Source organism: Diabrotica virgifera, chromosome 3 (assembly GCF_917563875.1).
Source record: "Diabrotica virgifera virgifera chromosome 3, PGI_DIABVI_V3a".
Classification (NCBI taxonomy): Eukaryota; Metazoa; Arthropoda; class Insecta; order Coleoptera; family Chrysomelidae; genus Diabrotica; species Diabrotica virgifera.
This window is the reverse complement of record NC_065445.1, coordinates 223,717,214-223,731,548: the sequence shown is the minus strand read 5'-3', so window position 1 is coordinate 223,731,548 and position 14,335 is coordinate 223,717,214. Positions and strand designations below refer to the sequence as shown.

At 33.7% G+C, this 14,335-nt stretch overlaps 1 protein-coding gene and 1 long non-coding RNA gene across 4 annotated transcripts in view; both read right to left on the bottom strand.

Moving 5' to 3' along the window:
• LOC126881536 (adenylate cyclase type 8) overlaps window positions 1-14,335 on the bottom strand; it is a 1,218,021-nt gene that overhangs the window by 69,492 nt on the left and 1,134,194 nt on the right. For both annotated transcript variants that reach the window (XM_050645865.1, XM_050645866.1), the window contains exons 13-15: window positions 7,129-7,299; window positions 5,998-6,184; window positions 3,237-3,476 (exon numbers count right to left, since the gene is read on the bottom strand). In XM_050645865.1, the coding sequence (XP_050501822.1) occupies window positions 3,237-3,476; window positions 5,998-6,184; window positions 7,129-7,299 (598 nt within the window). The remainder of the gene's footprint in view (window positions 1-3,236; window positions 3,477-5,997; window positions 6,185-7,128; window positions 7,300-14,335) is intronic.
• On the bottom strand, window positions 1,495-3,001 carry LOC126881543 (uncharacterized). 2 transcript variants are annotated; one of them, XR_007696902.1, is made up of 3 exons: window positions 2,713-3,001; window positions 2,345-2,613; window positions 1,495-2,018 (listed from the first exon to the last, which is right to left on the bottom strand). It is a non-coding gene; the product is annotated as an uncharacterized LOC126881543 (long non-coding RNA). The 2 variants fall into 2 exon arrangements; XR_007696901.1 differs by having other exon boundaries at window positions 2,345-3,001.

Genomic DNA, 14,335 nt, shown 5'->3' with positions numbered 1-14,335 from the left:
TTAGATTAATTATTTTATAAACTTTACGTTTTTGGTGATTTTGAGTGCTGACAACATGCCTGTGACTTGTATAGTAGTGAACTGTGGAAGTCCAACTGATCAGAATAATGTCAATTTTAATTTGTTTTTTCTCATGATTTTGAGCTTAATATAGTATTTAGACATTCATTAGATTGATTATTTTATAAACTTTTCGATTTTGGTGATTTTAAGTTCTGAAAACATGCCTGTAACTTGTATAGTAGTGAACTGTGGAAGTCAAGCTGATCGGATGTTAATTTTTTTCGTGTTCCCTTTGTGGGGCTTTTCATTCAGAGTCATTTGTTTTGAGCTTCTGTCATATGTGGTATAATCCGTGTATAGTAATATTATACACGGATTATACAACATCTAACAGAAGCTCGAAACAAATGACAATCGATGAAAAGCTCTATAGAAACTCATTTGTTTCCTCGCCTAACTAAATTATCAAAAAACAGGAGGCACTCATGCTATGAATTATGGTCTTTATTAATATTATTACAATTATGTATATGTGACACTAACGTAACTAGTGACATTAATTTTAGGCCAATGTGACAAACTTTATTAATACTAAATTTTAACATTTATCCCCTATTTTGTTAAAACAATATTATTTTATTTTTCATTCTATTCAAAATAAATGCAGTTTTGACAGGGAATTTGTTTTGTTATTTATTTATTCCATATAGACCTGGATGCCGCGTACCAAAAAAAAGTTGATTAATAGCAAGCTGAAAATTTATTAATAGCTTAACGGTGTCTATTCGGACAAACTTTGATGTATGGGAGCACTGGAACAGGTTAAAAATTTATAACGTCAGACTACGAAAATGTTTATGTATTTTGTCAGATAAAACTTCCAATTGATTTGCTACCAATTCATTAAACTCTCATGCAAAAACCAGACTGGTGAAAAAATCACCAACTGGGCATTTTAATGAGTAGAACATGAAGACCATGGCAAACGACAGGAATCATGTTGGTTAGTAATAGCAGTCTGATTTTTGCATGAGAATTTAATGAAAGGGTAACAGATCAATTGGATGTTCTGTCCGACAAAATGTATGGGACGTTTTCGTAATCTGATGTTCCAAATCTGAGTTTCCAAACTGTTTCACAATTAAAACTACTCCTGTTCCAGTGTCACAATACATCAAAGTTTGTCCGACTGGACATCGTTAAGCTATTAACAAACTTTCAGCTTGATATTAATCAATTTTTTTGGCATGCGGGATCCAGACCTAATAGGTTTGTTCGTAGTACAACACAAACGATCAGCAACCTCTGCGAACCATCAGACACATGAGCAGTTAACAGTTAGCGTTGTGCAGTTAACAGTTAGCATTCATAGACTACGAATGCACATGTGTCTAATGGTTGGCAAGAGTTGCTGATCGTTCTACGAACAAACCTATCAGTAAGCACAAGTTTGTGATATCCATGGGTAGTAACTAACAGAAAGAGGCAGGATTCGATTTTTAAAACATTTATTTTAGAGTCAAAACATAGTCATACCTTAAACGATAAATGTATATTATCATTACAAGTTGATACTAATTACAAAAATAAATACACATTTAAAAGACCAATACATAATTACTCATGATGAAGAAGTACATTATAATTAAAAATGAATAGCCATTTTCTATATCGCTGCAACACAATGCCAAAACCGTCTTATATTTCAGTTCGTTTAGTGAGCGCAACAAGCACTCTGACAGAACAGTTTCAAAACTCATTAGTTTTTCATCAGAGAATGCATATGTTGCTATCTCCAAACCATGTAGCTGTAACATATGTACATGCATTTGGTTCTTCTTCATCTGTCGTGCCCTGGGCATACTCAGCTAAAAATAGGATTGCTGCAATATGGCTGCAGGCTTCACTATTACCGGCCATATGCATACAATGTGCATTTGCTATGTCATCAGAACTGGCTATCACCCCACCCAAGTATTTAGTCGTTTAGCATTAGCTTTTTGGAAATGCTTCACCTAAAAAAAATATTTTATTTTTTTGGAAATTCTTCAACTACAAAAATTTATTTTTATTAGAGTATTTGCGTTCTTTACAATGATTGAGAATATTTTATTTAAAATCAGACATTCATATAATATAATTTTAGAACAATCATGACAGTATCAGACAGCATGACAGAATTATGGAGTTCGCAGTTTACAGATTAGGAAGACAATATGTCTGGTTTCATACAGATATATAAACGTAAATAAATCTAATATTTAGAACCAATTTATCCAAAAGACACTAATACTGTTATCCATATATTTCTTAATGGTCAATAAATAAAATAAAGGCATACCTTTCCAACAATAATATGGAAATCAGGAAATCATTAACAATTTTTACTCCAACGTTCAAAACAAATTTAGCTGTAAAATATTTATGTGCCTGAAGGCTTTTGTATGCTTTCTTTCATCTGCTGCTTAGAGTAGCAACTGTGAGACTCCACCAAATATGTATAAATATCTATAATAGTAACTTGATGGACTGCACTTTACTGTAAAATCCAATTCTGACTGAATTGCCTATGGATCTAAGTCCCCAATTATTTTCAGCTTCAATAAATATCTAAAACAATAAAAGAAATAATGTTATTGCTTGCAAAATTCATCATTATTGATAAATATCGGGGCAAAATGAACAGTAAATAAAAATTGTTTCGCCTACCTTTCTCGCAACATCTGGAGTTTCCAATAATGATTTCCTTAAATAATCACTTTGCATTGTGGTAAAGTTTATAAAGTTAACAAAAACAGGAAACGAAATCCAAATGAATCCAAAATAGACAAAATACGACGATAAACAATGAAAAATCATTGAAAAATAGATACAAACATAACCTCTTTGTTAGTTTGTGTGCCAACCAGAGGTCACGTGGTTTGGATTGACTAATAAACGGGTAGTACGCTGATGAAATGTTCATTTGGTAGGTAATCGGGCAAGATCCTCGTGTGCATTCGGTGACTTTCGGCTCGATAGGGATGCGTATGAACCTAACGTACCAGCCCGTAACCTTAGGCAAAGAATACATATCTCCTTGAGAGAGATATGTATTCTTTGCCTTAGGTAATACGTATCGCGATACGGGAGTTCAACCATTAATGCGCAAGCGTATATGTCAAAAAGATGCGTTACGTTTACGTATTTGTGTGCACAAAAACTCCCTATTGATATAAATTGCATGCACTTACCTGGTGTTCCATTTCAGTATCAATAAATCTCAGAGTCCACGGATTCACGTTGGCATTTCTCATCCTTTTGTTACTTTCTATTTCTATACTGTGATCAATAATATCGTCGATTTGTTCTGCAGCTGAGACAAAAGTGGAACCTCGCTTTCGGTACTTTCCTTCAATGGTATCAAACTTTTGTTTATATATTGAGATATTATCAGATTCTTCTTCTAATTCAGCTGATAATGTTCTATGTAACTAAAACAATATAAAAGTAGTCAGGACCTATGTTTTTACTTAACTGTTATTAAACATTATTTTCGAAAGTCTATAAATTTAACATTTACAACAAGATCTATATCTTTACAGTGTCCAATTGGAAAAAAATACCTTTATTTTGTCCATTTATATACTATCGCCATTACTGAATAATATGATGAATCGATAATAATATGATGACTGTTTTTCATTAGGTACTGATGTTTCAAGAAAGATCTTCTCAACAACATCTATGCATGATTGAGTAGAAAAGAAGCAAATATACCTACATATATAAAGTAATATAATATTTAACATCTAAGAAAATATCAAAGCCAATTAATACCTTTCAAAATTCATCTAATTATAATAAATACAATTTTCGGAAATAAATAAAAAAAATAATGAGATAAATTAGAGAAGTAAAATTGAATGTGTTTAAATTACACGTGGTAAAAGTGAAGAAATTAAGAAAAATATCAGAACAATAAAGTTGGACTGAATCAGAACTAAAAATATCAAAAAACTTATGTATGATATTAATTTTTTCCATGTAAGTTTCACTCACTTGCTATGTGAAATATTTCATTTCTCTCTGCTGTAATTTTCATTCTGGTTAGATTTTTAAGGTTTATATGAAGCATTATTTGTGTTTTACACAATAATAATAATATTTGCCTTTATGAGCGATGAGACTTTAAAATCATATATGTTAAAATAGGAAGTATGAAGTAATGCTTTAGTTAATTTATTTGTGTTTTAAAATAATGTGTCGGTGCGGTTGTCTGTTATCTCTCTATATAAATAGCTTAAATTATAATATAATATAAGTATTATTTTTACTTTTCGACCACTTTTGTAGTGGGCAGGGATACGCAGATTTTTATCAAATTTTAGTATATATATCTATTTTTAGCCCTCTAGGTGGTCATGGGCCTGAAATATGCGATAATATCTAGAATACAGGAATTGAGAAACAAAAGCGAACATGGTATTCATTGATCTTAAAAAAAGCATATGATAGAGTTCCTCGAGAGTGTCGAGAGATTCTGTGGTGAACGAGAGATATGCATTAAGGAGTAACGACTAGTGTTACGACAGGTGTGAGAGAGACTTTTAAATTCCATGTGAAAGTAGGATTGCACCAAGGCTATGTGCTTAGTCCTTATTAATTTATTCTCATCAGTTTTGGACCAGATAACAGCGAAACTACAGGGGTGACATTCCATAGTGCTTATTCTATGCTGATGATGTAGTTTTAGTAGGAAATAGTGAAAAAGACTTAGAACGAAAATTGGAACATTAAAGACAAGCTCTTGAGGATAAAGGTTTAAAAATTAGTAGAACAAAGACATAGTATTTGGATAGTTCGTTTAAAAATGGAGTTACTACAAATAAACTGATATCTTTGGATGGTGAAATGATTGTGAGAAGTGAAAGTTTTAAATACCTATGACCGGCATTACAGAGTAAACAAAATAGATGGAAGTACATGCAATAGAACTGGGGTTGGATGGATGAAATGAAAAATTTCAATGAGGCTGAAGAAAAAATTCTATAAAACAGCCGTAAGACCGGCTATGACGTACGGAACTGAATGTTGGGCAGTTAAAAAGAAAGAGGAACAACGAATGCATCTGGAGGAAATGACAATGCTTAGATGGATGAGTGGAGTGACAAAAAAGATAACATTAGGAATGAGTATTTTAGGGGAAGTCTAGGGGTGGCACCAATTGATGCCAAAATGAGGGACCATAGGTTAAGAGATGGTTTGGTCATGTTCAACGTCGAGACATTAATCACCCAATAAGAAGAATTGCCTAATTTCGGGTTCCTGGAAGTAGAAGCAAAGGAAGACCAAAGAATATCTGGGTAGAGACGCTTAGGCATTACATGTCGATAAAGGGATTGATGGTGATATGACACAAGATAGAAACTTATGGAGAAATGCAATTAGGGAAGCTGAGGGATAGGGATAATGGCAAAGAGAATGATGATGATACAGGTATTTGGCTGAAGGAGGCTAAAAGGCTAAGCGTATTAATTGAGACTCCAGAAACATAATAACTAAGGTAGAAGATATGCGTAATCTGCTTAAGATCATCACAAAAATATATAGTCAACTGGAGAACCAAACTACTAGTCATCTGATCTCCACAGATTGATTGTTACAGATTTATTAGACATTTTCGTAGTCAAAACAATAACTACTAACAATCTGCATATGGAATCCAATTAGAATCTGTCAGTTGGCTGGTATCTTCCTCAGGACATTAACGACCTTGTTTTGAGTAGGGATTTGCTAGTTACTTTAACGTGAAATCTGACCTTAAAGTGAAAGTTACCCTAAAGTGAAATTGACTTCGTGTCAGGTCAATTTTAAAATATAAGAACTTCAATAAGTAATCTAAGGGTTATTAGACTTTCCTACATTTACTTTGTATGTGACTAGTAATTTTTAATTATTTTTAGAATTTAAAACAACTAACAAAACAAGATTTAATTTTTAAAAGTTACATACATTTTCAAACGGAATTTCTGGTGTCCAATCTGTAGTGTTTTCTTCTTCTGTACCACTATGCTGTATACCACTGTCACTTCGTTCACTTGGAGGAGGTAGTGGAGGTGATACAGGTGTTGGTGGAGTGGTAGGAGAATTAAATCCACTCTTTATGTCTTCCTCCGGCCATAATTTGTTGGAGAAAATACTAAAAATAAAAATGGTTAGTTATATACTCACTACTAAAAAAAGTAACACCCAACCATCCTAATCAGAAGTCTATATACATATAATGATTTTAAGTTTTAACACTTTCAATCCCACCTGTCGCCAAAAGGCGTTTTTCTTACTTGAAACAGGAATTTGGCATATTTGAGTTAGAACTTTCAGTTTTTTGAGTAGTATTTAGTTTTTTTGCAACTAAATTTAGAGAGTGGGTGGCACACGGAATCCACAACGCCAAGAAATTATGTTCTCTAATTTTAGCCTGAACACCATTGTACTTTTCACTCATAACTGACGCGTTGTCGTAGGACTGTCCCCTGCAGTTTTTCAAATCGATATCATGTTCTCATGTTCTTGCAAGGATGTCATTAGATAGTTAAATATATCTTCTACTTTATGACCGTGATTTGGCAAAAATATGAGAAACATTTCAACAGGAGTGAAACCTTTCATAATATTGTTCTGAGAAACCTTTCAACAGGAGTGAAACCTTTCATAATATTGTTCTAAAGCAATTTTTTTGTGGCATTTTTGTAATTAACTATTCTAATTGGGAAACCTTTCATGTAACGAAATATTAGAGTTAATTGATTGACAAAAATTATTCTATGTGAATAATGTGCTGATTTTTTTACGTCTGCTGCTTTGTGGGGGCCCCAGGCAGCTGCCCAGCCTGCCCCCTTAAATCCGGCCCTGGTGCAGACGCTTTTTCCCCTTTTTAATTATTGTTAATATATTTCTGCCGTCTCTTTCAGACATCATGCCGATGTCATCGGCATGGACGGCAATCCGCATTGATTTATTTGTTAGATTAGCACCGAAGATGTGTCAGAAAATACAAAATGGAATCATCAGAAATATAAAAAACTAAATGGCTAGTATACGGAATAAAAGACGCCGCCGCCGTTTGTAACACAATGTATTTACCTTGGTCTTGAAGCCAAACGTTTTCTGGATCTCATAGGCTCACATTGTTTGATTAAGTAGGTTATTACGTTGTGTTCCCTGAGGTAAGCATCTCTATCCTGACCATTTCCGGGTTCAACTTCATAAGCTCCTCCCAGACATTGGTAGGTAGATTCAGAAATATGCACTTGTCTAAAAAAAAAATAAATAGTGGTTTAAATGTACAGTGGAACCCCGATAAGTCGGCCCCCGATAACCCGGAAGTCCGGCTAACCCGGACCGATTTTCATCAGATAAACATTTTGATTTTCAATATTTTATATTTTTCAATTTAATTGTGGCTTATTTCCAATCAAAATAGTTAATTATCAGACAAACCTTTCAACAATAAAAATGTATGTAATATAATATTTGAGAGATAATGTGTACTTATGTGTGTAATTTGAACTATACGATATTAAAAATGACTCATAGCACACGCCGCAGAAACAACAGCCACCTGTCTGTAGTATATATTCCTTTTTATTTCAAACTGTCAGCATTGTTTAGGAAAGACTATTTAAAAAATTCTTTTATAAACAATGGTCTTTAGTATTGTGTGTCTTGTATTGTTCGCTTCCATTTGCTTACGTTTGGGTTTGGTGTTTTTTTAGTAATTTTAATGAGTAGGTAATACTGTGCATATTTATAAATATATTTCATGTTATTTCAAGTCTAACGGAGTTTATCTGTAAGTATACCGTATTTTATTAATTTTTACCATATTCTCCGGCTATCTCGGATTTTCGATAACCCGGATCGGTCGCGGTCCCGATTAATCCGAGTTATCGAGGTTCCACTGTATTTAGTTTATGTAATTTATTTGTACAAATAAAAAAATAAAGATATTTTAAAATGTTTTTCTGCAAAATAATATCAAACGTTTGTTTGCACAATGCCAGTAAAATGTTAACTATTAGGTACTATATTTTATGAGGACAAAACGTAAATATAATTAATAATATTTTCACAACGCGTAGATCGATTTCAAAAGATTGAATAATATATAGGTAAAATATTATTTCTACGACCGTTTAATAACATGTTCATTATTCACTATCTTTGAATAGATAAAACACTTCTTATTACTTTACCCACAAGTAATAGTTTATTACTCACACGGATCATTACTCACGGATTAAATTAATCAAGTGATACATGCCTAGTGACATATGTGACAAATATTAAGGCCGAGACAAACTGTCATTACGCTACATGAGCTTGCGTGCTGTTAAGTTGCAATCTTTAAATTTAATTCTCTACAGAAATACACCAAAATAGTGTTTCCCCAAATTTATTTTGCAATATTAATATACACGATACAGCTCACATAAGGTAATAGCAGTGTCTTCTTCTTTTCTAGGTACCGTCTCCGAAGGTTGTTCGAAGGTTGACAATCATCAGAGCGATGTTTACTTTTGAGACTGCGGCTCTAATTAATTCGTTGGTAACTTCATCCAAAACCATTCCCTAAGGTTCTTCAGTTATGAATTACGTTTCCTTCCTATGGATGTTTTTCCCTGGATTTTTCCTTGTATAATGACCTGGAGTATTAGGTAATTATCTCGTCTCATCACATGTCTCATAACAGTGTCAGTCCACTCTAAATTTAAACGCCCTTAGATGCCGTCCAATGCAACATAGCAACAAAGTTCCGTATCAAGTTGCCTGAAGCTTGATTGTCTTGGTCGAATGGCCTCTGTTATCTTATTGCTTGACCACGACAAATTAATAAGGGTAACAAATAACGCTGTTCTAAAAAATTGTCATGGACGCGTGTTTATTGAGTGAATTTTTAATTTTCACGTTTGGTTTTGCGTTTTTTTTATTAAGTTGAGATGAAATTGAAACTGGAACTCTACCTGAAATTACCGAAGCTGCGTATAAGGTTATAACTTATTACCGGAGAAATCACGAGAACCATTTGAATTTTTCAATCTTACATCAATAAAAAAAACGATGTATTTTAAAGTATAATTTTTCTACTAATAAAAAGAAGGCCCTAGAAAAAGTATAATTTTTTACTCGCATGTAATGACTATTACTCATTCTGATCATTACAGTCGTACAACTGTAAATACAACTGTTCAACTAGTACAGTCGCAACTTTATCATCGTGAGTAATAGCTATCATTACATGCTCGTCGAATAATAGACTGAATATTAATAATTATAATATTAATGTGCACTTTGGATATTAATATGCACTTTGGACTAGACAAGTGCCGCGTTTTAAATATAGTCAGAGGAAAGTTACAGCCCGGTGGATTCGAATGCAAAATGGTCAGAACATCGCGGCCATGGGTGAAAATGATATATACAAGTATCTTGAAGTAAAACAGGCGCGGAAAATTGACCATAAGCAAATAAAAACTGAGATAACTACTGAGTTTATACGAAGGATAAAACAGCTGCTTCGTTCACAGCTTAACAGTAAAAATTTGTTTAAGGCACTAAACACCTACGCTTGTTCCGCGCTTAGCTATTCATTTGGTATTGTTAAGTGGACAAAAACATATATAGAAAATCTTCAGCGAAAAGTACGAACACACCTCACAAAGGCACAAAAACACCATCCTAAAAGTGCAGTAGAAAGAACGACATTACCACGGAATCTAGGAGGAAGAGGACTTATGAGTATAGGTGAGCAATTAGATAAACAAATTGCTAATTTAAGAACTTATTTTCAGATGCAAGTTGAGACATCTACTCTACATCGCGCTATTTGCGCAGTAGATGACACAACACCAATCAAACTGAGGAAACCAGAAATGCGCATAAACCACCTTACTAAAGACGAAAAAATGCGCACCAGGATGGGCAAACCTCTGCACGGGCGACATCCCAATGAGGTCAGCCAAGACTATGTCGACAATGCAGCGTCGAACTATTGGTTGACATCAGGAAAGATGTTCCCTGAAACGGAGGGTTCATTACTGGCCATTCAGGATCAGGTTATTCCAGCCAGAAATTACCTGAAATATATTATCAAAGACCCTCAGGTTCAAAACGACAGATGCCGATATGGATGTCAAGCCCAAGAGACCATCCAACATCTTACAGGGGGCTGTCAGGCATTTGCTGCAACTGAATACAAGGAACGGCATGACGCAGTGGGAAAAATCCTTCATCAAGAGATAGCTATCAAGCTGGGACTTCTCCAAACAAACCATCTTCCGTATTATCAATACGTCCCTGAGAGTATGCTTGAGGATGGCAACTACAAGCTATACTGGGACCGCACTGTGCTCACAGACCAAACAGTGGCACATAATAGACCAGATCTCGTACTAGTTAATAAATTAACAAGACAAACAACACTAATTGATGTGGCAATACCCAACAACAATAATCTACGTAGTAAATTTACTGAAAAGATCGCCAAGTACAGAGATCTGGAAATTCAAATACGAAGGCAATGGAGAATGCAAAGTACCCAGACGATACCGATTATTATGTCTACTACTGAAGTCATTCCGAAGACCCTCCTCGAAAGCATAAAAAAGCTGGGTCTAAATGAACACCTTTATAAGACCATGCAGAAAGCTGTATTACTCGCGACGGCCAGATGCGTACGAAAATTTCTGGGAGAAACTCTAGCATACCAAGTCACCTAGAGCTCGATAACACGGAAAGAGTCCCACCAGAGCTCAATCCTTTTGATACCGTAGGTATCTGGGATGAGTCAATTTTCTCCTTAGAGGGAGTGTGAGCCGTATAGCTAAATCTGGAATTATAATATTACAACTGTGAACCATTTTAATAAAAGAATCTATAATATTTTCGCAAACGCAACGGAATAATACATTTGTAGAAGCAGGCAATTTCATGTGTGGGTGCCCACATTATTATTTCTGTTATATTTGCTATATTTATTATTATATCTTCTTTCATTTCTGTTTGATTTATTGGCAAACTATCGAGTTTTAAATGTATGTAATTTTATTACTTTTATTTACAGTCGTACCAATTGATTAGCAAGCGCGGCTCCTCCTTAGGGTCAATTGGTCAATGACCCCCCTAAAATAATCTCATAAAAATACCAATTTTATTAAAAATATCTTTTATCTAAAACTTCACTCTGAAATATAAAATTCTCTCTCAGCAGTCTCCATTGGCAAAACAAATATAATAGATATAATAACGTCGCGCCTCGCGCTATACACAAGCCCGTGGCTGGGCCGTATTTTAAATTGTCTATATACAGTTCTTATGGCTTATGGACAAATGCATGTAAAATAGAAAAGAGACGGCAGATAGCAATTTCGTGGGCGAGAGTGGGAGTGACCTTTCCGTCGTATACCTCTAGTAGAGTCGACGGCCTCACGTTTAGTTAGAAAACAAGATGAGTGTTGTTGACGAAATAATTGCCTTAAAATCTGCTGGAACACTAAATTATGAACGGCGGCTTGAGAAAAAAGAAAGTGGTCGACCAAAACCAAACATGAATTTAAAACAAACAACAAAGGATAGGGGTAAGGACATTCAAAGATATTTTAAAGAATCAATGTACAATTTGTGTGATTGGATTTGTGGCTGCAGTGTGAGAAATGCATTTTTTTGCTATCCGTGTTTACTGTTTTCGAATGACGCTGTATGGGCGAAAAATGGAGTAACTGACATTAAGCATTTAAAAGTGAAAATTACAAAACATGCCTCTTCAACTACTCATATAAATTCATCAATGAGTTACGCAAGTTTAGGACGTGTTAACATAAGACAGCAACTTGATAGTGTATATCGTAAATCTGTGCATGACTTTAATGAATTGGTATCTAAAAATAGGTATATTTTAAACAAACTAATCGACTGTGTAAAATTTTGTGGAGTTTTCGAAATTGCATTGCGCGGTCATGACGAAAGTGACAGCTCCAATAATCGTGGAATTTTTCTGGGCCTTATCGATTTTGTTTCTGAACTGGATTTAATGTTTAAAGAACACATTGAAAAAAGTACAGTATTTAAAGGAACATCGAAAACAATTCAGAACGATATTTTAGAATCAATGTTAGCCATTGTGCATACTCATATCATGAAGGAGATTGGCCAGACAAATTTTGTGGCCATTCAAGTAGATGAGACCACAGACAGCTCCAATAAAACGCAGATGATTATCATATTGCGATATGTATTAACTGGTATTGTACATGAAAGATTTTGGAAATTTGTTAACCCCCTAGGTACTACAGCACAACATTTAACTAATGTAATATTGGAAGAACTTCAATTATTAAAAATTAATGAAGCACCTGAAAAATTGATTGCCCAAAGTTACGATGGTGCATCAGTCATGAGCGGTAAACTGGGAGGAGTACAAACAAAAATTAAAGAAATATACCCAAATGCACACTTCATTCACTGCTATGCCCATCAATTTAATCTTATCCTCCAAAAAGCGGCGAGTCAACACAAACCGATAAAAATATTTTTTGCAAATTTACACGGATTTTCGTCCTTTTTCGGCCGATCTCCAAAACGTACGATGGTTCTGGATAGAGTGGTTAAAGTAAGGCTACCTAAAGCTGCGCCTACTCGATGGGCTTTCAATACAAAATGTGTTGAAATTGTATACACTTATAAAGATGATTTAAAATCTTGCTTAGAGGAAATTATTGATGAGGAGCAAGATGGTAACAATATAAATCAAGCAACTGGTTTAAAAAGACATTTGGAAGATGAGCATTTTTTATTTTGGTTAAATTTTTTCCATAAAATAATGCCCCATGTTGATATATTGTTTAAACAATTGCAAATGCGAGACATTGATGTTATATCTGTCAAAAATTGTATCCTGTCTTTTAACAACAATATCCAAATAATTAGAAATACTATTTTGGAATCAGAAGTACCAAGCACATCAACAGCAAAAAAAAGAAAAACTACTGCAGAGGATCCAAAGCGACGAACTGCACTTGAAATTTGTGATATTATTATATCTGAAATAAATCACAGGTTTAGTTTCAATGATCATCTCATGATTTCACAGTTATTCTACATAGAGAAATTTGAAGCATACACTACCAACTTTCCGCAAAATATTTTAAAAATGGTGACGGCTAATTATCCCACAGTGAATATTTCCAAACTAAAATCGGAACTTGAAGTCTTATATTGTCGTGAGGATTTTCGCAATAGTGCTGGTGCAGTAGCCATACTTCAGCTTTTTATTAACATGAATTTGTCTGAAACATTTTCTGAAGCAGTGAAGTTATTAAATATTTTGTGCACACTCCCTATGACAACCGTGGAAAGTGAGAGATGTTTTTCTACTTTAAAAAGAGTAAAAACATTCCTGCGTAATACGATGGGACAACCTAGACTTAGTGCCTTGTCTATGCTGAGCATCGAGAAAACGCTTGTCAAGAGCATTCCAAATTTCAATGAGAAGGTCATAGACTATTTTGCAGAACTAAAGGATAGAAGAATTGACTTAAAATATAAAAATATTTAAAGTAAGTTTCGTTTTAATAAATTTACAATTTATTATACTATAAATATTCCTATCTATATATCAGTCAATAACCTGTTCATACCATTTTTCCTATATTTTTTAAAAGATTTACTCTAAAAAAAGACAAATTTAATTTTCGGAAAACTAGGGTAAATAGTATTGAGTTTTATCTAAGTCTGTATTTTTTATCTAAAATATAAATGCTAAAAGATCTTTTAAATACTTTAAAAAATCAACAGTTTGAAGTTTTCAAACCAAAATGACCCCCCTGAAGATTGACCCACGAGCCGCCGCTGTTGATTAGTAAGCAGTTTCCGTTATGTCTTCTTATAGTTTCTTTTGTGTTTTTAAAGACCATTTTAGTAACGAAAAATATACTTGGTTTTCTTGTATTATATTGAAATACGAAATAATTACAATTCAAATAATAATACTTTCTCAAGACAATGAAAAAATAAGTATTGTTCAAAAACCATGTGAGAATATCATGTCAATTTATTTTCGTATACTTTAATTACACAAAATATATGTCATAACATAGACATGCAACGGAATTATTAAACGTCTTTTAATTGCTTTTTTAACTATGAAAATAGAATGAATATTTTCGACCCGATAATTATTACACATGGCAAAAGTATATTAGATAAATAGGTCTGGATCCCGCGTATGAAAAAAAAGTTGATTAATAGCAAGCTGAAAATTTGTTAATAGCTTAAGGGTGTCTAGTCGAATAAA